The sequence below is a fragment of the Paroedura picta genome, chromosome 4, assembly GCF_049243985.1.
Source record: "Paroedura picta isolate Pp20150507F chromosome 4, Ppicta_v3.0, whole genome shotgun sequence".
Taxonomy (NCBI): domain Eukaryota; kingdom Metazoa; phylum Chordata; class Lepidosauria; order Squamata; family Gekkonidae; genus Paroedura; species Paroedura picta.
This window is the reverse complement of record NC_135372.1, coordinates 32856326-32881231: the sequence shown is the minus strand read 5'-3', so window position 1 is coordinate 32881231 and position 24906 is coordinate 32856326. Positions and strand designations below refer to the sequence as shown.

General features: G+C 44.1%; 1 protein-coding gene across 1 annotated transcript; it reads left to right on the top strand.

Annotated features, from left to right (window-relative positions):
* Positions 1 to 1625: 1625 nt before the first annotated feature.
* NTMT2 (N-terminal Xaa-Pro-Lys N-methyltransferase 2) lies at positions 1626 to 24269 on the top strand. The gene is made up of 4 exons (XM_077332257.1): positions 1626 to 1964; positions 12764 to 12939; positions 19445 to 19694; positions 21152 to 24269. Exons 1-4 carry the CDS (start codon positions 1802 to 1804, stop codon positions 21511 to 21513), a joined length of 951 nt encoding a protein of 316 aa, XP_077188372.1. The 5' UTR covers positions 1626 to 1801; the 3' UTR covers positions 21514 to 24269.
* The last annotated feature ends 637 nt before the right edge of the window (positions 24270 to 24906 follow it).

Genomic DNA, 24906 nt, shown 5'->3' with positions numbered 1-24906 from the left:
TTATGCATTAGCAAACAGGATGAGAAACAGGATCAAAGTTAAGCGTAGGCCTGCATAGAGTGAGTTGCAGAAGTCCGTCACATGGATCACTGTGGTTAGATGTTCCAGGGCCAAGTAGGGTGCTAGTAGTTTGGCTTGGCTTGGTAGAATGCCAGCCATGCTACTCTTGTGACCTGTGCCTTCATAGAGAAGGAGGCATCGAGGATCATGCACAGGTTCCTGGCAGAATGAGTCACTGATAGCTGTACACCATCCAGGTTGGACACATGCACTTCCTCACTTGGACCCTTCCTGCCTAGTCATCAGACCTCCATCTCTGAAGGGTTGAACTTCAGACAACTCTGCTTGAGCCACCTCATCACTGCTCCCAGACAACTGGCTAAGGTTTCTGGAGCAGAATCAGGGTTGTCATCCATCTGGAGGAAGAGCTGGGTATCATCAGCATATTGATGACATCCCAGCCCAAACCTACTCACCAGCTGAGCGAGAGGGTGCATGAAGGTGTTAAATAAGATTGGAGAGAGGATCGGCCCATCTGGGACTCCACATGTGAGTTGGTGGTGGTTTGATTGTCTCTTTCCTATTGCTACCCTCAGTCCACAACCCCAGAGGAAGGAAATCAGCCACTGGAGGGCTGTTCCTCATGCTCTGGTGTTGGTGAAGCAGTGAGCTAGGAGCTCATGGTTGATTGTGTCAAACTCTGCTGTGAGGTCTAATAGCACGAGTAGTGCTGACCCACCTCAGTCCAGCTGATGGCAAAGGTCATCCATTAGGGCAACTAGTGCTGTTCCTACCACATGGCCAGGCCTGAAGCTTGCCTGGGATGGTTCTGGGTCTGAAGCTTCCTCCAGGAATGCTAATATTTGATCCGCGATAGCCCTTTCCACAATCTCCCCCCGAAACGCTAGGTGCGAGATGGGTCGGTAGTTGGCAGGGTCTCACAGATCCAGTGATGGTTAGCTAGTTAGCTGTTTGTTTTATTTGCATACTTCCCTCCCTTGCAGGCTCAGTGTGGTACACAACAATAGAAAAACAATCACATAATTAAAAAATTGTGGGTGTTATGGAGGGAGTGGATGACTCTCCTTATTTCTCTGCTATCTGTAGGCGCGTGGTTTTAAAGTTTAGGGATTTTATGTATTTTTATGCAATCTGCCTCAAGTCCCCCAAGGAGGCTGGTGGACTAGAAATGTAATTAATAAAATAAATAAATAAATAGATATCAAAATATAAATATTAAAAACCTTTAAAATCGCATCTTCCGTAAGTAACTTTCCTATAAACTATCAGTTTAATTCTATCGATTTCTGGAAAATGTAACTGATGTGTATCTCATTTTCATTCTTCCCTTTTTCTTAAATTTTTCCCCTTTTCCGAACTTTCATAAACCTTCAATAGCAATAATTTTTTTTTTAAACACCAAAGATCACAGTGAGTCCCATTGGCAAGTAGGTAAGAGCCAGGCCCAAAGGGGTAGCATACATACTGGAGAACCATTTTATTTTCAGCAATGCCTAAGAATGAGGGAGGAGGTGGGTGGGATTTTCAAGGCTAATTCCAGTGGCTGCTTTGAGAGCAGATATACTTTTCCCCTGACGAAGCAATCTGGCTTTTTATCGCTTCCCAGCACCTGCTAGGTTAAGAGCTTGACACTTCTGAGATTATTCTGAGCAAGTGTTAGGCACTGCCGGCTGGTGGGCACCCACATATAGGAGGACAGAGATGGTCGCAATTTAAACGACTCCTCTGCGGTCCTTGGAGAGGAAAGACAGGTCGCCCCGGCAGCTACCGCCAGAAGACTATGGATACCACGGAGTATATGGGAGCCCATTTGGCCTTTAAGTCCCGCTGGCACAAGACGGATGAGCAACTCTGTCGGCATAGCATGTCTTTCGTCCTGCACAAGGCCATTCGGAATGATTTTTTCCAGAGTTATCTTTGCCTGCTAGAGAAGGTGCCTCTGGGTGAGTAAGCTGGGTACCTAAGTCATGTCTGTGTGTCTTAGTACCTCTTTGTCCTGTCTTTCATAGATTCATAGAGTTGGAAGGGACCTCCAGGGTCATCTAGTCCAACCCTCCTCCAAGGGTTCCCCAGGGTCATCTAGTCCAACCCTCCTCCAAGGGGAATATACATTGTTTTCTGTTTTCCCATTTTATCCTCACAACACCGTGCATGGTAGGATAGGCTGAGACCATGAGACAGGTCTAAGGTCGCCCAGTGAGATTCGTGGTTGCAGTGATTGAAATGCACAAGGTTCTGTACGTTGCGTATGAAATCTTGAAGAAGAAGAGTTGGTTCTTATATGCCGCTTTTCTCTACCCAAAGGAGGCTCCAAGCGGCTTACATTTGCCTTCCCATTCCCCTCCCCCAACAGAAACCCTGTGGGGTGAGTGAGGCTAAGAGAGCCCTGATATCACTGCTCGGTCAGAACAGTTTTATCAGTGCCATGGCGAGCCCAAGGTCACCCAGCTGGCTGCATGTGGGGGCGTGGAGAATCGAACCCGACATGCCAGATTAGAAGTCCGCACTCCTAACCACAACACCAAACTTGGACTTCTATTTCTGGGTATTTTTTTTCCTGTTTGCGAGGCTGAGAGACACCCCCCCCCCATGGTGTCAAATGAATCAGTCTGTTTGTTCTTGAAGTCCTGATGGATGGTCTTCCTTAAATGGGAGGTGATGTGGGCAAATCCCATTAAAAAGACACCAAAACTTCGAATGGCTTTTGCCCATTTATGCTTTCAAACTATGCCATCAGCCTTATTTTCAGGCCGTTTTTCTGGTGTACCTTTTGTCCATCTATGTATTTGTGGAGAACCTGCTGTTGAAGACCTCTATCATTATGTTTTGGATTGTCCGCTATACCTGGAGCCGAGAACCAAATATATTGAGAGATTTTTGAATGGCCAGAACTTCCCTGCGAATTTAGACAAAATGGTATTTTTATTATTGGATACCAGCCGATATCAGGTATAATGTCTCATTATTTGCACTAGCAGCAAGGAAAATTCGAGCCAAATTTATGCCACCAGAGAGCTAGAGACCCGAATTCTTATCGTCTTTCATTATCTATGGACCACTGCATATATTGTTTTAATTGTTTTATTGCTTTTTTGATATCAACCGCTAGGATATTGCTAACATTGTAATGGCCTATGGCTGGAAACAATAAAGTCTTATACATACATTAAAAAGACAGGTTGAACTCAATCAGCAACATAAATTCTGATAAGTCTCTATGTTTAATTGCTAATCAAATATCATTGGGAAGCCTGGATTGGTTTGTCGAAGAGAACACATGGGTCGGAGGAGACCCAGAATTTCACTTAAACTTGGCAGCTTCAAAATTTTGGCTTTTTTTCTTTTTTCAAAGACTTTCCTCCTTCCAGTTAAGTAGTCCTGTATTGCCTACCTTCTCCTCTGCCTCGATATTTCTCCAGAACCTGGGTATGATTGGAACAAGCATTGTACAGAAAATTTGTTGAAGTTATCCAGGTACATGGGAGATCTTTTATCCTGAGCTCCTTTTATCCTGAGATCCTTTTCAAGGGGGGGGGGGATGCCAGAGCTGTAAAGAATGGGCGGTATAAAAATCCAAACAAACAACCAAATAAATAAAAGATCAGACCTAAAAAGACTATCTGCATTAAATCATATGCTACAACACTAAGCACAATCCTTTTGTGGATGTCATATTGATCAGCAGCCAGAAATGTCACTGGGTCATCATTCCATCCACTACATCATCTGTGATTCTTTGGGCTTATTTAAATTATTCATTCAAGAAGCAGTAGCAGCCAATAAGAAGGGAGAGCCTTATAAAGCAGCTGCCTATTCCCCTGAGTCAATGTGGTATGCTGGTTAAGAGTGAAGGATTCTAATCTGGAGCATTGGGTTTGATTCCCTGCTCTTCCACATGCAGCCTACTGGGTGACCTTAGGCCAGCCACAATTCTCTCAAAGCTCTGTCTGCCCCTCCTGCCTCACAGAGTGCCTGTAGGAAGGGTAAGGGCTTGTAAGGAGTTTAAAGTGACTCCTTGGAGTAAAGTGGAATATAAAACCAAATCTTATTCTTCCTCTTTGGCCCAAGAGAAGTCTGTGAGGTGTGATGGGGCTAGATCAGGTTTGAAGGGCGTATATGCAGCGGAACAGCAGTGATCATCAGTGAGAGAAAGTTACGGACATGGAGTAAACAGTTCCTATGCACTTCCGGCGCACTTTAGGTTTCCTCACATGTGGGCTAATGCACATTCAATATGCTTTTACAGCTGGATTGTCCAGCTCTGTAAACTGTCTGGAAATTTTGACGTTACAGGTTTTTTAAAAATCCCAGAATGTTGGGGGGAAATGGTAACATATATGCTATACTTACTTCTTTGAGACTCCTTTGGGTAGTAAGCAATAGGGTACAAAAATCCGTTCTTCTAAGGAGCAACCATGAAAGAAGCATGTGGGCACGTAACATTTTATCAACAGTAAAAAAATGGAAAAGACGGAACAGGGTGGACATCTGTGTACTGTGACTACCCCATGTGTATTAGGGCAGAGGGACATTTCAGTGAATGTGGCCGAAATTCACACAAGAATGGAAATGACGCAGAACTGGGAGGAACTGGTTGCCGTGTAATCTTCCCCTAAGAAGAGTCTCCAGTCTGATTTTCCCTTCACATATATGAGGACATGGCTCTGGAAAGCTCATCTGTAACTACTATGCCACAATTCCCAAAGGTCAGTTCTCTCCCACACTCAACGAACATTACAAACCACAGGTTCTTGACATCCATATCTCCACACCCATGCCCTCATTTGCCACCATGCCACCACAACCTCCCACACAACACACATTCAACCCCATGCTTTTACAGACTGGACAACTCCCCTTTCCTCTTCCCACTGCCAAGCTCTAGCGCCCGTTGTATTCTTGGATACAACGGGCTTTGCCCCTAGTATATTGTATATGTCTGCAACATACATAGGTATTGCCATAATCCAATGTTATAGAGCAGTGTTTTTCACCTTTTTTACAGTTGAGAAACCCCTGAAACATTCTTCAGGATTTGAGAAACCCCTGAAGTGAGGTGATCATTCAGAATATGGTTGGGAAGCATAGCTATGTACATGCCTACACAGGGCCGCTCCCCTTCTTATGCCGTCCAGACCCATTGGCCATAGGAGGGGCAGGTTAACATGACTATATAGTCATATCTGCCAATATTTTTTTAAATTAAAAATGTATTAAATAAATTTACTCCCATCCATTTGGGAAACCCTTCCAGGGCCGTCAAGAAACCCCAGAGTTTCGCAAAAGCCTGGTTGAGAAAGCCTGCTGTAGACTGTTGTCTTAAAATTCCATGCTATACCTTTTTGAGTAAAGCTAGGGCCCCCAACTTTTTTGAGCTTGTGACACCTTTGACATTCTGATCCAGCAGGCCAGCTGCAGTCACAAAATGGCTGCCACAAAGTAACTGCCGCAGGAGGCAGACCAGCCACAAAATGGCTGCTGCAGCTTACATTGATTACATAGTGAAGATCCTTGTGCTGTTTTAAAACAGCAGTGTTTTAAAAAATCTGCACAGCCAATCCAAAGCCTAACTGAGTAAAAGCCCCAACTAGCCTCACCCATTTCTAAAAACACTTGGATGGCCCAAGGAAAAGTGTAGGCTGAGAGCCAAGACTCCATATTGGGAAACCCCAGATCAGCATTGTCCTAGGAAGCATTTCACTCCCCTCCAGTGGGGAAGGGGGGGTGCTTCCTAAATTTCCCACTTGACAAGTTGGAAAAGTCCTCAGATTTTTAAATACTGTATATTTTGACCTGGAAACTGTTTATTATTGTTGTTGTTAATAATGGGATCACTAAGACACGACTGAATAGCTGACAACAACAAAAATAATTTGATTTGTATCCCGCCCTTTACTTGCGTTCTCAGAGCAGCTAACAACACAGTTACAAATACAACTTAAAGTACATTAAAACAGTAAAAATATAATAAAAACAGTAAAAAACATAAAACTAGGATTGATAACTTGACCACTAAATGGCCACCCACTATGTACCAGAGTTGTTCCGAATAGAACGGTGGTAATCAGGAGTATGTGTATATCCCGCCCTTCTGCCCTTATGAGGGCCACAAAGGTGGCAAATTATATATGTGTGTGTGTGTGTGTGTGTGTATATATGTATATATATATATATATATAATTTTTAAAATCAAGTGTTAAAACCAACCTTCCTCCAAACACATATCATTAAAACAATCAGAAACACAATTAAAATACACGCACAACATTAAAATTTCATCTTAAGGAAAATTCCCCTCATTCCAAAAGAGAAGGCTTCTTTCCCCCACAGATATTTCAGGGCCTTTTTAACTCTCAAGCCTTCACGTCTCTACTGATGTGTGCTTGCACTCGAAAGCTCACGCCTTGAATAAATCTTTGTTGGTCTTAAAGGTGTTACTGGACTCTGTTTTTATTGTGCTACCTCAGACCAACACTGCTGCCCATTTGAATCTACACTCATCTCAAGTTTTGTTGGGTTAGGCTTCTGCTTAAAAAACGTGTTAAAAGTGTTTGCCAAGGCGACAAAAGAATTGTCTTGTACGAATGTACGTCACCAGTAATGAGGCCTCTGTGCCACTGTCATACCATTTCCAATATTCTCTCTCACCATCCTTCAGTGTTTACATGGCTCTGTTTAATATATTTTGCTGGAAATATAGGGTCAAAAAAAATCTGAGGTACTCCTCCTTTCCTAGTTGTGGTATTTAGCAATATATGACCAGAAACCGTGACCACAATTTGGGAGGTCATCTACCATTTCACAAGATCTTTTTACACAGAGTAGGTGAAAGTAACTCAGTCAAGGGAGCAAAACCTCTCAGGTTTGATCCCCGTCAGGCTCCATGTTCACTTGCAGTATGCGTTTCTCCAGCATAACCTAAATGTGTAATGGATTAAAGGTTTAATAGTATCCGCTCAGCAGTTGTCTTAAGTATGTGATGACAAGGAGGGCTGGGAAAAGAAGCTTTTGTTGGATGGGAGCAAGAGCCCTGCCATACTGTTTAGATCAAACCCAAACGGTCGTGTTCCCTCAGCTTGCTTTGCTACGGCTGATTTCCATTGCCTTTTCCAGCAGCTTGCAAGGGATGCCATCCGTATCGTCAAGGTGAGCAGATCTCAGGAAAGGACTCCCATGTTACGTCACATGCAGAAGATCCCAGGTTGGAGACCTGGCATCTCCATTTCAGAGGACCAGGCAGTAGGTAGTGTGAAAGACTTTAGATCAGTGATTCTCAACCTGGGGGTCGGGACCCCTTTGGGGGTCGAATGACCTTTCCACAGGGGTTGCAGCAGGGCGAGCAGCTTGGCTGGGGGGGGGCACCGCTCCTCCTGCAGGTGCCCACGCTCGGCCACCAGCTGCTCCAGCAGCACCTCCAGTGTGGCACAGTCTCCCACCAGGCGCTCCCGGTTTCAGTGCAGCTCAGCAGCCTCATTCTCCTTGCGGGGTAGATGAGATAGAGCATTCGTCTGTCTGAAGCAGTGGAAAAGAGTGAGAACAGCATGGTGAGACAAGAGACAGAACTCAACTGAGAAACCCCGGGGGGGAAAACAATTTATATACAATCATGAACCACGGATCTTCACGCCATTGGTCAGATTTGGTTTAATTTCTGTGAAAGAACACTTGCATAATTTTATGGTTGGGGTCACCACAACATGAGGAATTGTATTAAAGCATCATGGCATTAGGAAGGTTGAGAACCACTGCTTTAGACCAAGACCTGCTTCAGACTTTTGACCATGGAGGAATCCCTGAAATATTTTTCAGACTTAGAGGAACCCCAGAAATTATGTTAGCTGGCCATGCCTGTCTGCCATGGCCACCAGAAGTGACATCACCCATTTTGCTCATTTTGTTGTGATTTTTATAGGGTTATCAGAAATAGTTACTTAGGGTCTCTTGACATACTGATGGACTTTTAGATTCAAGTGGGTAGCCGTGTTGGTCTGAAGTCACAGAACAAAAATAGAGTCCAATAGCACCTTTAAGACCAACAAGGATTTATCCTTGTTGGTCTTAAAGGTGCTATTGGACTCTAATTTGATGATCTTTTAGTTAACATCTTACCTGCAGACAATTCTGTTTTTTATATGGTGGCAAAATTCTGTTATATTGCCACTAGAGTGCAGAAATCCTCGGTTGACATTGTGTGACTTGGTTGTTCAAATGTTTTAATTTACTGTGGTTTTTATTTATTTCCTGATGATGCTGGTCAATGACTGTAAAGAAGTGAAATAAAATTATGTCACCCATACATTCCTACTGGATGTGACCAGCATTAGGAAGGGCCAATAGGATAAAACGAAAGTGGATGCTTTAGGTCTACTCTGAGTAGGGCCTGTACAGCAGCAGGGGAAATGGGCTTCAGTGACCTCTAGTGACGTCAGGAGCCATCCAAACTTCCAGGAAAGGCCACGGAACCCCTGGGGAACTCTCAGGGAGCCCCAGGGTTCCAGGGAAATCCAGTTGGTGCCAGCCAGGGTAGAACTTGCTGGACCAAGTGTCTGGCTTAGTATCAGGCAACGTCATGCATGTTTGTGTCTGGAGGATATTCTTCAGTTGGCACCTGGTTCATTGTGCCTGGTTTATTCAATTTTGGACCCTTGATAAGATGGTGAGAGAAAGTGCCGTCAAGACATAGCTAACTTACTATGACCTGGTTGTGTTTTCAAGGCAAGAGTTGTTCAGGGATGGTTTGTCAATGCCTGTCTCTGTATGCCTGTATGCCTGTTTGTCAATGCCTGTCTCTGCAACCCTGGACTTCATTGGTGGTCTCCCATCCAAATGCTACCAGGGTCAACCCTACTTAGCTTCCAAGATTGGACAAGAGCAGTCTCACTTGACATATCCTCTTTGAATCACCTGAGTTTGATTGCTGGCAGTGGACATTCTCATACATTGAAAATGCATTTGAGACTCTCGCCCATATTCACATCATGGGAGATAGCTGCTAAGGCAAGAGAGAAGGTGGTACATAAAATGGTGCCTGTCTCTCTTATCTGGGGAAATGTGCAGGAGAAAAAGGTTAACCGTGACCCCTAACAGCGGCTTTTGGATACATTCAGGACATTGGGCAATCAGTCGGTGGATTCCCCATGCCTCTTTTGGTTACATCTCATTTGAAAACACCATCAAAGGTAGGGATGGAGACAGGCGACAGAAGAAGGTTTCCAGGCTCCTGAAATGACAGCAGATAGACATCCACACCAGAACAGCTGCCCGCAACAAACATGGATTGGCAGACTGTAATGTATTATGGAAGCATGTGCACACATCATGTAATTAGAAAGGTATCTGGTAGGCACATTGCTGCTCTGCCCAAGCTTCTAGTGAAATTTATGTTCTGCATTAGAGTCAGCTGCTAGGCAAAGTGAGCCTAGGAAACATTCCATCCATCTCGGAACTGCTGCCTGTGAGATCAGCCCTGACAGCGCCCCACAGGCTCCGTCTGTCTATCCAGGATGCTCAGAGGTAGAAATAAATGGAACCTGCTTGCAAGCTCAGCAGCATTCACCGGCTACTCTTCTTAACAAACGTAGAGTAATCACTCAAGGGTTGTGCATGGATGCCATTGACTGACCAGTGGGAAGGCCTGAAGCCGCTGCACGCTGGGGCAAAGCTCCTCCAAGCAGGGACCATTTGGTTTTGATTAGGGACCTTGTTTTTCATGCTTCACACCTGGAAGCCCCATGCCATTGGTGAGGCTGCTGGACTCCCTCTTCAAAGGGAAGGAAGTGAGTGCAAGGGAGGGGGCCGGGTCCTACCTTAAGCCCGGTGCCTGGAACTGAGGTCCCCTGAAGTGCGACACAGTAACTTCTGAATGAAGTAAGGTGACCAGATTGTCCCACTTTTGGAGGGACATCTGGAGGCACCTAGCAAATTGTACTTATGTTGAAATTAAATATATATATATATTACAATACTATTTTTGTGTTCTATGAAAATGTTTGTTGCTCCATATAGACCAAATTTTTAATCAAGAACCTGCCCGGTCAATGGTGTCGCGTTTTACCAATGTTAAAATCTGGTCACCTTAAGCAAGAGTCTTGCTTCTTCCACAGCCTTCTTGGGCCTCCACAAACCCTTTTGCAAGCCTGATTCCTGTTGGGGATGTATTGTCTCCCTTTATGCTCAGAAGTATATGAGTATCCTCATTCCAGCCAGTGAACTTTGGCTAAAGCAGCTGCAGCAAAACCATTGCCTCTCCTTCCATCCTTCTAGTTGGTCTTTACAGGCTTTTGTGGGGAAAATCCTACCTCACGAGGTTCTCTCACACCCTAGAGCAGCCTTTCTCAACTTTTTTACCGTTAAGAAAGCCCTGAAACATTCTTCAGGCTTCGAGAAACCCCAGAAGTGGCACGATGGGACGGAATATGGTTGGGAAGCGTAGCTGGGTACATGCCCACCTGGGGCCTCTTCCCTTCCCACCCACCGTAGGCCCATCATTGGCCATTGGGGGGGGGGTTGAATAACAGGTCAACATGACCATATATGGTCATATCACCCAATAAATGTTTGACAATTTTTTTTAAGTATATTAAAAATTAATTAACTCCCATCCATTCTGTAAACTCTTTCAGGCCATCAAGAAACCCCAGGGTTTCATGAAACCCTGGTTGAGAAAGCCAGCCCTGGTTTAGATGGCTCCCTGACATTGTGTCTGTAGAGGAGTCCATCTTCCGCTGTAATACATCGAGGGCTTACAAATATTTAATCATCATTTATGGTGGTTTTCTCCCCCAGTTTCAAGCAACTTTACAACACAATCTTTACATCTGTAGATTGTTGTACAGGTTACAATCTATAGGTTGTAGATTGTTGTACAGGTGATGGCCCTCTGTATCTTTTTCCCATGATGTAGGAAGGGACATGGCCAATGACAATTTCTTTTCCCACCTTCTTCTGCTTTTCTGTTGCATTAACTGCTCACTCCTTTTTTGATGCCGTCCTATAATGTGACCTCTCCCGAGTGTGTTCAAGCCGAATCACAAAATATTATCAGGCCACAGACCTTTGATTAGTGGATGAGCAACTTCTCCTCCTTTCCAGCCATAACTGAGTCACATTTCAGTCACACCTTCAAACACATACACACATCCCTTTTTAATGGAATCATAGAATCATAGAGTTGGAAGGGACCTCCTGGGTCATCTAGTCCAACCCCCTGTACTATGCAGGACTCTCACAACCCTATTGCTCATCCACTGTAACCCGCCACCCCCTTGAACCTTCACAGAATTAGCCTCTCCGTCAGATGGCTATCCAGCCTCTGTTTAAAAATGTCCAAAGATTTTTGGACATTTTGGACATTTTTGGACATTTTGGACATATGTCCACCTCCCGAGGAAGCCTGTTCCACTGAGAAACCGCTCTGACTGTCCGGAACTTCTTCTGGATGTTTAGACGGAATTTCTTTTGAATTAATTTCATCCAGTTGGTTCTGGTCCGTCCCTCCTGGGCAAGAGAGAACAACTTTGCTCCATCGCCCATATGGCACCCTTTTAAACACTGCTGGATCAGGTTTAATGTATGGTCTACTAAGACTCCTAGATCCTTTTCGCACATGCTACTGCCAAGACAAGTCTCCTCCATCCTATATTGGTGTATTTGGTTTTTCCTACCTAAATGCAGAACTTTACATTTGTCCCTATCGAACTTCATTTTATTCAGTTTAGCCCACTTCTCGAGCCTATCAAGATCATCCTGTATTTTGTTTCTGTCTTTGGTTGTGTTTGCTACCCCCTCCCAGTTTAGTATTGTCTGCAAATTTAATAAGTATCCTCTCTAATCCCTCATCCAAATCATTTATAAATCTATTGAACAACACAGGCTCCAGGACAAATCCCTGGGGTACTCTAAACCGGAGTGTTCTAAACTGGATCGCCAATATTTTACCAGGGCACATTCTTGCAGGGGCCAAGTATTCATATATGGAGGACGGCATTGTGATGCCTAGGCGGTCATGCGATGCTCTGTGTAGGCCAGGCCTCACAATATCTTCTTCTGTGATTGGCATGTGCTAAAATCATTTATCAGCCCTTGTGGAGTAAGAGGAGGATGCAGCAGCTGGTCCAGTGACACCAGGAATGCAAAGAGGCACCTGTCGCTACAGCTCAGCTGTTATGCTGTGAACCATCTTCCTCCCAGTCTTCTCCTTCGGATGGAAGAATGGCAGGCTGATCCTAGTGAGTGGGTTCCTTGCAAGGAAAGTTGCCGGGGCAGAGCAGAGTGAAAGCAATTCAACACAAATGGTTGCGTAGTAAGAACTAAGCAATCAAGTATGCAATGGGTGGGCAGGAGGACCCATACTGTCAGTTGACACCACCGCCAACAACAGGCATGTCAAAGAGTCCTTGTTCCAGTCAGGAAGGAGGAGAGTAGAAATTCAGGCATGATGGAGATGGGGCTCCCTTCCTACTCCTGCCCCTGTCTTATGAGTTGCCAACTCCAAGTTGGGAAGTTCCTGGAGATTTGGGGGAGCAGAACCTGGGGAGGGTAGAGTTTGGACACAGGAGGGAAGTCAGCCAATATTCTCGAGAGTAACTAACCCATTGGAATTCTGGGAGATCGTCAAGCTTCACCTGACAATCCAGCCTTTCTTATTGGTCCTTCAATAGAGCTAGTCAGTTCAGAAACTCAAAATGCTTTCTATAGCCATCAAGTTCGGCAATCGATGATCATCCCTCTTGTCTCTTTGCAGTCAAACTTTATGCTCTGACCAGTGAAGTTATCAATGGCGAAATGCAATTCTATGCCAGAGCCAAGCATTTCTACAGGGAGGTGCCGGCGTCCGAAGAAGGCATGATGGGAGACTTCGTTGAGTTGTCTAGCACAGATGTCGCGTCCTCCAGAGAATTCCTTAGGGATCTTGTAGGGGTGAGTTGTTGAGCGGTTCACCTTGTCATGCCCCATTGCCCAGGTTTTCAGTTGGGCTTCCATTTTGGATGTGGCAAACACAGATAAGGTAGCCTTGTGGAAACTCCCCACCCTCACCTGGCACACAACATAACTTGTTTCCCCGTGATTGCAGGGTTTGCATGAAGAGATAGAAAAAGTTGCCTTGAGCATGGCCTAGACAGGTGGACAAAATACATATCAAGAGTTCACATAAGAAATTAAAAGTTTATTAAAAAGTGGATAGGGATGACATTTTCTCCTCTCATAGTACTAGAATTTGGGGGACATGCAGTAAGTTGGTGGGCCTTAGATTCAGAATGGGCAAAGGAAATATTTCATCACCAGCAGATGTAGCAATGGCTGGGGGGGGGGGGTGGTACAGATGGCTCCAAAATGGGGTTAGAGTCATTAGACAAATTCAGGGATAGGATTACCAGACCTCCTGCTATGATGAGAATCTTACTGCCAATTGCCTCCGGTGCTCACTGCCATTCCCAAAAAGATTATTATAATCTTTATATTAATAATATAATATTATTATAAACCACCCAGCTTGGTGTAGCAGTTAAGAGAGGCAGCTTCTAATCTGGTAAGCCAGGTTTGATTCCTGCTCCCCCTCAGGCAGGCAGCTGCATGACCTTGGGCTAGTCACAGTCCCAATAGTGCTGTTCTGACCAAGCAGTAATATCAGGGCTCTCTCAGCCCCACATACCTCAACAGGATGTCTGTTGTGGGGAGAGGAAAGGGAAGGGGATTGTAAGCCACTTCTGTTAGAGAAAAGCAGCATATAAAAACCAACTCTTCTTCTATGCCATACACACACAAACACAGACAACCCCCCCAAAAAAAAGCCAGCTTGCCAACATCCTCTGCACTGCTACATTATTTCCATGTGCAATCCAAATCACCAGAAACTCTTTGGTTTCTTGGAGCTACCCATTGTTATTGTACACAGATGGTAACCTTGGGCAAGTCACTCTCTCTCAACTTAGCCTATTTCATAGTGTCATTGTGCAGATTTGAACAGAGAACAGGAGATATGTGTCCTAAGCACTCTTAAGATTAGCAGATTTATTCTTACCTAATCTTTTGTGAGTTGCAGGACAATTCAGTTGCCTGAGGATGCTTGTCAACATAATACTTCTATGTTTCTGAAAAGTGAGCTCACAAGGACCGCTTACGCACTGGAGGCTTCATGCCGGGCTGTAGGCTGGAGTTTTAGTTGTGCCAAGTTGCCCCACCTCTTCCTGCACCCACATAGGGGAGCATTTGGCCTGGTGTGCCTCATCAGCCCCCGGTTTGTGTTCTTGCAAGGGAGGTGGGGCAATGAAGTTCCCAGTGCGTAAATGATCAAGGCTCACAAAAGCTTAATCCGCAGTTAATAAATCAGTATTTAAAGTACCACAAGACTTCTGTGGCACCTTAAGGACTACTGATTTCGGCACAAGTTTTCATGGATGACAGCCAATGCATTTGACCAACTGAGTTCTGACTTAGAAAATCTTACAATCACATAATTTCTACAAATATCTGAGGTGCTATTGACCTGTCCTGTTGCTACAGACTAGACCAGCCTTTCTCAACTTTTTTACCATTGAGAAACCCCTGAAATATTCTTCAGGTTTCGCGAAATCCCATAAGTGGCACGATTGTGTAGAATATGGTTGGGAAGCATAGCTACAGACACACCCACCTGGGCCCCTCCCCTTCTCACTCTCTCCAGGCCAATCGTTGGCCATTTGGGGAGGGTATGGTCAACATGACCATATATGATCATATCACTCAAATGTTTAACAAATTTTAAAAATGAATAAAAAATTGACTCCCACCCTTTTGGAGAACCCTTCCAAGGCCATCAAGAAACCCCAAGGTTTCAGGAAAATATAATAAAACCCTGGCTGAGAAAGCCTGGGCTAGACCGAGAGGGGCGGCATATAAATCAAATTATAAATAAAATAATTAAATTATAAATAACGTGGCTTACTCCTCCAGGATTTTCTAGTGTGGTACTCCCACACTGCAGTCCTAAGCAGAGTGACTCCTTTCTATGTCCATTGAAACCTATAGTCTTAGAGGTGCTTGCACTGGCAATGCCTCATTCTTTCTTCAGTTTTCTCTTCAGGTTTCTAAATTAGGATTCTGGCCTACAGGTAACGCTATTCAAAATGGCCTTTGCTTTGATCATGCAGCGAGAACCTGCTACTATTCAAAATGGCTACTGTTTTAAGCATGCTGGGAGCAACTATTATTTTTATGCATCTCCCCCTCCTCCAGCCCTTGACGTGGCATCCATCTTAAGAACTTTGTGTATGAGAGCTGAGGGATTCTCTTGATCAAATCAAAGAAACTGCATGGAATGTGTCAGCAGAGACCAGGATGATAAAGTGAAGTGCCAAAGGCGGGCATGTCTGTGGAGCGCATTCTGTAGCTAGTACCAGCCATTGGAATATTTTTAGCATACGCACTGCCGTCTTGCCCCTTGTTTGACCTTAACAATCTGCTGAATCAATCACTGAAGCAGGACCCAAGAAGCAGATGATGTACAGGCGTCTGACGTGATTTACTACTGGTCATGTTAGAAGGAGGCTATTTTAGAGCCAAACTCCGAACTGGAGTAGTTCCTGTGTCAGCCTAAGTTGTGCCATGCAAGGGAGCTGGATTTGGACTGTAGCTTTAATTTCATCACACCTCCGAGAGGAGGGAGCAGCTGACAATGAGCTTCCATTTGAATCAAATATGATTTCACCGCTTGCCACTGCCTTGAGTTGGAGGATGCTCCAGCGGGCAATCTTTAACAGTACAAGTTCCCCCGTAAGAATGTGTTGCTCAGGCCACAATAAAATGTCACCACATAAAACAAGATCATCATCATCAAAAGCCTGGGAAATTTAAAAGATAAATTTTTAGAAAAAAAAAACAATGATCACATAACCTTGATCAGGGTCAGAATCCGACCGACTAGGATACGAGGTTATTGTGAGAGTGGTCAGAGCACAAAAACATTTAGAATAATTACTTGACGCCTTTGAAGCAATGGTTATTTTTCATCTTTTAAAATTAAATTTACATGGATGAAGATGAAACAATACAGCAGTCTAATCCATTGCCATAGACTGTCTTCATAATAATTTAATTTGTGGTTTAATTAATTAAATATAAATGAATGCATTTAAGAAATAATTAAATGTGAACTAATAATTAAATGTGAACTAATATATTGCATCAGCATTTCTGATTACCATATATACAGTCATGTGTTTTTAATACCAGACGGTGCGTCAGAAATCAGCAAACTCCAATTCTGGTTTCTGTCTTGAATGATGCCTTATTTAAGTAGCCTCTGACCCCTTTTTATAGGGTCTCACAAGGTGATCTCAAGATGATTAGCAGACCAGGAGAACATCCACTAACTCCTTGCCTTGAGACAACAGGTGTCCTAGCCCTCCATAACTCTGCCCCACCAGCCAGCTATTCCAAGAAGACAGAGCCTCAAACACATACCGACCTGCAGAATTACTTGGGTCTTGATAACATTCCTAAATGATCAGAGTTTAGCAGTGCCACCCTGCACAGAGTTACAACCTTCTTCTATGCTGTTAAATGCCCAGTCTAGGTGTTGCTTCATGCTTACCTAAACTCCTTTCCACCTGGGTTTGGTCCAGAGGCAGCTATGATAGGATGCCTTATGAAGATTGGCATTGTTTTTGCAATACAAATCTGCCCGCAACAGTCACACATTTGCTACTCCATTGCCCCAGTCTTGCGGTCCCACAATCGCTATCTTACACCATGGTTGAGTAAGAAACTGACTTACACTGATGAATTCCAGGTGTGGTTTGATTTCCTATCAAACATATAGAAAATACTTCAATTATTATAGAAAGAAAGAGCTTTCACAAAGGTACCTTTTGAAGAGTTGGCCCTGGGTGGAAAAAGTAACTAGGAAAAAATATTATAATAATGATAATATTTAATACATTATTTCAAGTTTGGGATCAAGTTAAAACTAAATTGTCATCATAGAATCATAGAGTTGGAAGGGACCTCCAGAGTCATCCAATCCAACCCCTGCGCTATGCAGGACACTCACAACCCTATTACTCATCCATTGTAACCTGCCACCCCCTTAAGCCTTCACAGAATCAGCCTCTTTGTCAGATGGCTACCCAGCCTCTGTTTAAAAATTTACAAAGATGAAGAACCCATCACCTCCCAAGGAAGCCTGTTCCACTGAGAAACCACTCTGTTGGAACTTCTTCCGGATGTTTAGACGGAATTTCTTTTGAATTATTTTTATCCCATTGGTTCTGGTCCGTCCCTTCGAGGCAAGAGAGAACAACTCTGCTCCAATTCATTCTCCTCTAGAATCTGACACTTGTGATATGATTGATGAGATAAATAAAAAAAATTATTCTGAGATGCTGGGAAGTCCTAGGTTTCAGCTATTATAGAAATTGGGTACTTGATGATCAAGTAATTCCATATAGGGATATTGAGGATAGTCAAAAACCTAATATTTCAGAACTCAAGTACTTTTAGATTAGAAGTTACTTAGGTCATCTGATACATATAAAGGAAAACCTGTTTTAAGAACTTTAACAGAATTTGAAGAGGTATTAATAACCCAATAAAAAGTAATATCCAGCATGTACTGAAAATGATGTTTAAACCAAATAAAGGTTTTCTCACTTGGTGACAAAAAAAGCCTTAGATAATAAACTAGATGATGCAAAATGGAGATTTGTCTTCAACCTTTACAGTGTAACTCTCATTGAAAGAAAATTTGGTTAAAATGATTTATAGATGGCACTTCACTCCTTTAAGGTTGTCAGAGATCTGTAAGACTGATACTGTTGGTCTGTAAAGAAGATAAAGCAGACTATCCTTCATATATGGTGGGTTTATACTTCTACCGTCTGAAAACAGATGGTAAAATTGTGTCTACTGGGCTGCAAATACAAATCCCTTGTTAAGAGACACTGTTGCTGAATTACTTACCTGATATCCCTGGTGATCAACGAAAGATTGATTCGCACATGATAACTGTCTCTAGGCTGGTTTACACCAGGCATTGGGAACGAAATAATACTCTTAAGGTACAGGAGTGGTTGTCAAAAATAAAAGAGATTTGTGTTCCACTGAAATTAACCACTTATTAAATAATAAACGGTAATAAACGGTAATGACTGGGGAAGGCACTGGCAAACCACCCCGTATTGAGTCTGCCATGAAAACACTAGAGGGCGTCACCCCAAGAGTCAGACATGACTTGGTGCTTGCACAGGGGATACCTTTACCTTTACTAAATAATAAAGATATTCATAGGTTTGATCTTTTGTGATCAAGTGCGATACAAAGAATGGATTCAGTAGCTGAATAGTTCTTGTTGATGGGTGATAGTTGACTCAGGAGCAAATTAGCAGTGTGTTTTATATGTTTCTTATTATGTATTTTATGAGTACCGTATTTGCCGTCGTATAAGACGACTGGGCGTATAAGACGACCCCCAAACATTTCCACTCAAAATATAGAGCTTGTTACATTACATTGCAGTACTATGGGCCACTATGGGCAGCTATGTCTATCCCAACTGAAGTGCACTCGGCGTATAGGACGACCCCCCCCCCCACTTGGAGGCATGCTTTTCAGGGGGGAAAAGTAGTCTTATACGCCAGCAATAACTGTAAATACAAAACATTAAGTACAACCAAGAAGAAGGGGAGGAGGAGGTGGCAGTTCTTATATTACTGCTCGGTCAGGACAGCTTTCTGTGTTCTGTGGCGAGCCAAAGTTCATCAAGCTGGTTGCATGTGGGGGAGCATGGAATCAAACCCGGCTCGCCAGATTAGAAGTCCGCATTCCTAACCACTACATCAAATTGTGTAAATGAATTCCCTATAATAATGACATCTGGACCTAGGCACCCCTTCACAAGGATACTCACACCCACCCCAGAAATCAACACCTGGAATTTAGACTGCGAAATAATAACATCAAAAAATATATGCACAGTATTTGCTGGCGTATAAGACTACTTCCCCCCCCCCTGAAAAACATGCCTCCAAGTGGGGGGGGGGGGGTCGTCCTATACGCCGAGTGCACTTCAGTTGGGATAGACATAGCTGCCCATAGTGGCCCATAGTACTGTAATGTAATGTAACAAACTCTATATTTTGAGTGGAAATGTTGGGGGGTCGTCTTATACGCCCAGTCGTCTTATACGCCGGCAAATACGGTACCACTAGTTGACTTAGTTGTTGTTCAATGCGTTTTGAAGCAATATTAATGTGAAATGTAGTCTTATTGTTTTAATGTTTTATTGTTTTACGAAGCCAATTGTTGTTTATAGAAATATTGGAAACCGCCCTGAGCCTGCTATGCCGGGAGTGGTGGAGAATCAATCCCATAAATAAAAAATTTAAAATATTAAATAAAAAGGTCTGAATTCTCAACATTCGTCTATGTTTTTTTACACTCTTCTCAGGGCCCTGGCAAAGCCGGCACCGACTTTGCCCTCGACTGTGGCTCGGGAATTGGTCGGGTCAGCAAACATGTTCTCCTTCCTTTCTTCAAACATGTAGAGCTGGTGGACATGATGGAGAATTTTCTGGAAGAAGCCCAGAACTATTTGCGTGGATACAAAAAAAAAGTCGACATGTATTATTGCTGCAGTCTCCAGGATTTCACTCCAGCGCCTGGAAAGTATGATGTCATCTGGGTTCAGTGGGTCTCAGGTCAGTCCTGTATTCTGAGAACAGAATGACAGAGAAACAGAAATGATAAGCCACTTTACAGTTAATGCTGATAATGTGTCAAAATCTGAATTAAGGTAGCAAGATAAGGTGTGTACCCTAACCAAGATGGCACAGGCTAGTATGATCTCACCATATCTCAGAAGCTAAGCAGGGTTGGTCCTAGTTAGTATTTGGATGGGAGAACACAAAGGAAGAAGCAAGCAATAGCAAACCACCTCTAAACAAAAGAAATTCCGTCTAAACATCTGGAAGAAGTTCCTGACAGTCAGAGCGGTTCCTCAGTGGAGCAGGCTTCCTCAGGAGGTGGTGCGTTCTCCATCTTTGGAAATTTTTAAACAGAGACTGGAGAGCCATCTGATGGAGAGGCTGATTCTGTGAAGGCTTAAGGGGGTGGCAGGTTACAGTAGATGAGTGATTGGGATATGAGTGTCCTGCATAGTGCAGGGGGTTGGACTAGATGACCCTGGAGGTACCTTCCAATTCTATTATTTTATGATTCTAAACAACTCTTGCTAAGCCAAGCCTGGGGTTAATATAGGCATGATACCCACTTCCAACAAATAGAATAGGGCAGAGTCTGCACTTACTTTGTTTATTCCATTGTCAATCCTGTAGAATTCAGATCGCTTTGAACTCGATTCTTCCTCTTCCCCCCCTCCCCATTGAAACAGGAAAGTCTTCTGCACGTGGTTAGGGTAGTTCGGGGGGGGGGGAGCCAAGCCTCTTCCTTTCTTTTCTTGAAGGGGGGGGGAGAAGCCAAGCAGGGAGCCTTTTTCTTTTCTTGGAGGGGTGGGGGAGAGGATCGAAAAAGGCAGAGGAGGGAGGAAAAATCCAGGACCGACAGAAGTTGAGAGAAATTAGGGGCTTCTCCTTTAAGGCAAGCATGTCACATGATCAGGTGTAGCCTATCAGAGGTTCTCTACCATAGAGCTTTCTTTTCCAAATGGATATTGAGGATTTTCAGCACTCTGAGATATCGCACAATAAAGGTAGGGTCATTCTGGATCAATCCTTCTTGCTGCAGAAGGAAAATTTAAATCGCCCCAAATCCAAACGGAAATCGCATTCTGTGTAGAGGGCAGGGACTGAATCGATCTGGGGTTGGAATAAAAGCTCCATGCAGTTTACACCTAGGACTCCCATTTTCTTCTGAAGTCTGATGTTAGTCTGTTGTGCATCAGACATGTATCACCATTGTCTCATATCCAACCATCTTCTTTGAGCAGTCCATAAGATCTGGTGGAGTGTCTTTCTTCCATCTTGATCAAATTTAAATGACGTGTTGGGAGGTGATTTTAATGGTTCTAAAATGCAATTTTATCCCCCGTACATTAACTTGTTAGCCATCTTGATAGCTCTCGTGAGAGCAGAAAGGTAGGATATAGGTTTTATATATAAATGAAATAAATAATCCTGACCTGCATTGTGTCCCACAGGAAATCTGACAGATAAGGACTTGCTAGGGTTTCTTGTCCGCTGCCAGAACGGCTTGAAGGAGAACGGGATCATCATCCTCAAGGACAACGTGGCTCGCCAGGGCTGCGTCCTGGACCAAGTGGACAGCAGCGTGATCCGAGATCTGAACATCCTAAGTAGCCTTATTGAAAAGAGTGGGCTCACCATCATGAGGCTGCAAAGACAAGAGGGATTTCCCGAGACCTGCGTGCCCGTCTGGATGATGGCCATGCAGAAGAACCCGACACATGCCAGAAATGGGGTGACTGAAATGGGTCTGGAATTCAAGGATTTGGAGACCATAGAGAGAGAAAATGAAACGGTGCATGGTGAACCCCATTAACCACTCCCCCCTCCGTCCGCCCATTGACAAAACAATGAGAAACTACTTCAAAATGGTCACCAGAAGAAGAAGAGTTGGTTTTTATATACCGCTTTTCTCTACCAGAAGGAATCTCTAGGCGGCTTACAATCAACTTCCCTTTCCTCTCCCCACAACAGGCACCCTGTGAGGGAGGTGGAGCGGAGAGAGCTCTGACAGGACTGCTCTGTGAGAACACCACTCTCAGGACTATGACTAGCCCAAGGTCACCCAGCTAGCTGCATGTGGAGGAGCAAGGACTCCTAACCCGGCTCGCCAGATTAGAAGCCGCCACTCTTTACTACTACACCACTCTGGATCTCCCTACACTAAGCAAGAGGTCATCATGTTTTCCAAGTCAGTCAGTCTTGCCTTTACTTCCAAACAGTTCCAGGTAGATGATCTTACTACATAATGACTTTTTTTTTCACGGCCAACCTAAATGAACACAACACAATTCTAAAAAAGGCATTCTTGGAAGGAGGCCCATTTCATTGAAACTTAACGATGCATTCACACATGGCTATGCAAAGGAACAGTCGTCAGATGGCTGCAACATTCCAGGTCAGCCCAGGATGAATTCCGCTCTGTATGTCTGTCGGCACACAGCAGAGATCCTGTGACTTCACCGTACACATGCATAGTGCTGCATACCTCGGATTTTTTGGCTGATGAGGGGCTTCAGAGCCTCTGAAATATGCTGAGAATAGAGAGGCAGTACCTCCTGTGGGTGCAGTGCTCCCCTGGATAGTATGCATGTGGGAAGCACAAGCAACAGGGGTCATGGGTTTCTCCACCCCTCCTCCAGATGCATTACATAAAGTGAAAGTGTGGGTCTCCGTGGAGCATAAATAATTTCAAATATTTCAACCCTTTGCCAACTGCCTTTAAAAGGTTCGAACTTCCAGGGTGTGGGAGATTTCTGGTTTGGGAAGACCATGCCGCTTTGAGCGGTTGCTAAAACGAGGTATCTTGAAGCACGAAACAAACAGGACATCTGTGTTGTCTGCAAAAGAGAAATACACAGTCTGGGCACCGAATTCAACATTCTCAACAAGTGTTTTTTTGGCATTAAATTCCTAGATATCTTCAAAGAGATGCTTGATAGAGTAAGATTTCCAGCGGCTGTCGATGAAGCTTCTGCCCTTCATAGACCAAAGGTCTTCATATGTTCCTGACTTGGAACCCGTAAACCAGCAGCAAGGGATCCACTCTGGCAGGAAGTCATGCAACATCACAGTCACGTTACAGGAGAAGGAGTGGCTAGAGTTACTGGCAAGGCTGGGATCAGGGACGGCAGACAGAGTCATAAACAGGAAACGAGCCAAGAACCCAGTAGTAAACCTCAGTGAGAAATAAACCAGCACAGGCAGACTCTGGCAGGGGAACAACTTTTATAAAAATCATACAAAATATGTTAAAAACATTATTAAACTGACATCCCCATCCCCACCAACTAATATTTCCAGGCAGGGTTTTGGTATCAGGAGCTGGTCTTCCATCACTCCCAGCAGTTATGCCTGCATTTATTGATGGTGGTTATTTTGGGCCCCGATCATAAGCCTGGTGCAGTAGCTCCATCTTACAGGCCCTGAGGAACTGATTAAGATCCCACAGGGCCCTGATCTCCCTCGGGACTGCATTCCACCAGGGTGGCCAAGGCCAGTCTCACCTCCTGTGGGCCAGGGATCCACTCCTGTCCACAACATCTTTGTCTGTCACTCTCTGTCTCACTCTCTGCTTGGCATAGCCTGGCCTGGCCACCTCATGTCCCCCCTCAATCGTTCCAATAGTCCTTGCCTCTACTTGAAATTTGGAGTGCCACCTACCTGCAAAATATTGTTATATTAAAATATATGCCTTTCTTGTGGAGTGGAAGGGTCCACACCACAAACACAGGTTCAGTTTATGGGAGGCCTCCCTGGCAGGGGTGAAGATGACTGGGCCACCAAAGGCTGAGATGGGATTTTTGGACTTGGCTCAGAGCTGGCAACCCTGCTTGCAGAGCTTCCTTCCCCTCCGTGAACCCCAATCTTCCCAGGCTTCGTCTCCAGATTGCTAGGAATTTCCACAAAGTTGAAAACCCTCCAGGGGGAATTCAAGATGTCTGCACGGCTGGGGAATCAGCTACATCACCTTCCTTTCAACTAGTGGAAATTTACTGTTGGACCCATCCTTTAGTTTACATATTTAAAAAAAAAATTAAAGTAGCACTACAACAGTCTTAGGCATATAAGAACATTGAAGTCAACAAGCTTAGAAGGATATATCCCTGCTTAGAGTTGCGTGGTTACAATTGCATGGGGAAACTATGTAAAATGGCAGAACAGGAGGGGGAAAAAAATTGTGAAAGGGAGTGTGTTCCTAGTCTTTGAATTAACTGAGAGTAAGGTCTCCCCATGCATAACTTTCTCTCCATGTTGGACACTCATCATTATAAAACCATCTTTCTCATACTGTATCTTGGCTATTACCAGTCTTGCTGCTTTTCTGTTTCCTTTGTAAACATCTTGGGTCAGACAGTAGATAATGGCCAAGGAGTTTGACTGGGAGATGTGATTAAAACCAGTTGTGTTGATTCCCCGCACACCAACAGACAAACATGTTTCTGCTCTTCCGATGATGCATGTACAATCAAGCTAGGAAAAAGCTGCTGTATTGCCATGTACGTCTTTTCTTTTTTTAAAGGTCATTGTAACCTTTTTGAACGAGTAAATAAATGTTCCTGCTAAAACGAATCTATTTATCTAACGAGATTGTAAAAATGATTTTTCATGATCAGGCTGGAGATCTCACTGGACCATATCCACATGACATCTATTTATTTATATATTTATACCAGCATTCATTGTCTCCTTCTCCCTTTTATCCTCACAACAACAATGACCCTGCAAGGTAGGTTAGGCTGAAAGAGTGGCCTAAGGTTGCCCAGCATGCATCCATGACAGACTGGAGATTTTAACCTGAGTCTCCCTCAGAGCTAGCTAGGTGTAGTGGTTAGGAGCGCAAACTTCAAATCTGGTGAGCTGGGTTTGATTCACTGCTCCTCCTGGGTTCTGGGTGGCTCACCCACAGCACTGATAAAGCCAATCTGACCGGGCAGTAATATCAGGGCTCTCTCAGCCTCACCCACCTCACAGGGTGTCTGTTGTGGGGAGAGGAATGGGAAGGAAAATGTAAACCCCCTTGAGACTCCTGATAGAGAAAAGAGGTATGTAAGAACCAACTCATCTGATCCTAGTCTATCTACACAACATTGGCTTCCCGGGTGTCATAGAGTAAGGGGAACAATTCTAGATTGGGAAATATGTAGAGACTAGGGGCAAAGCCCATTGTATCCAAGAATACAACGGGCGCTAGAGCTTGGCAGTGGGA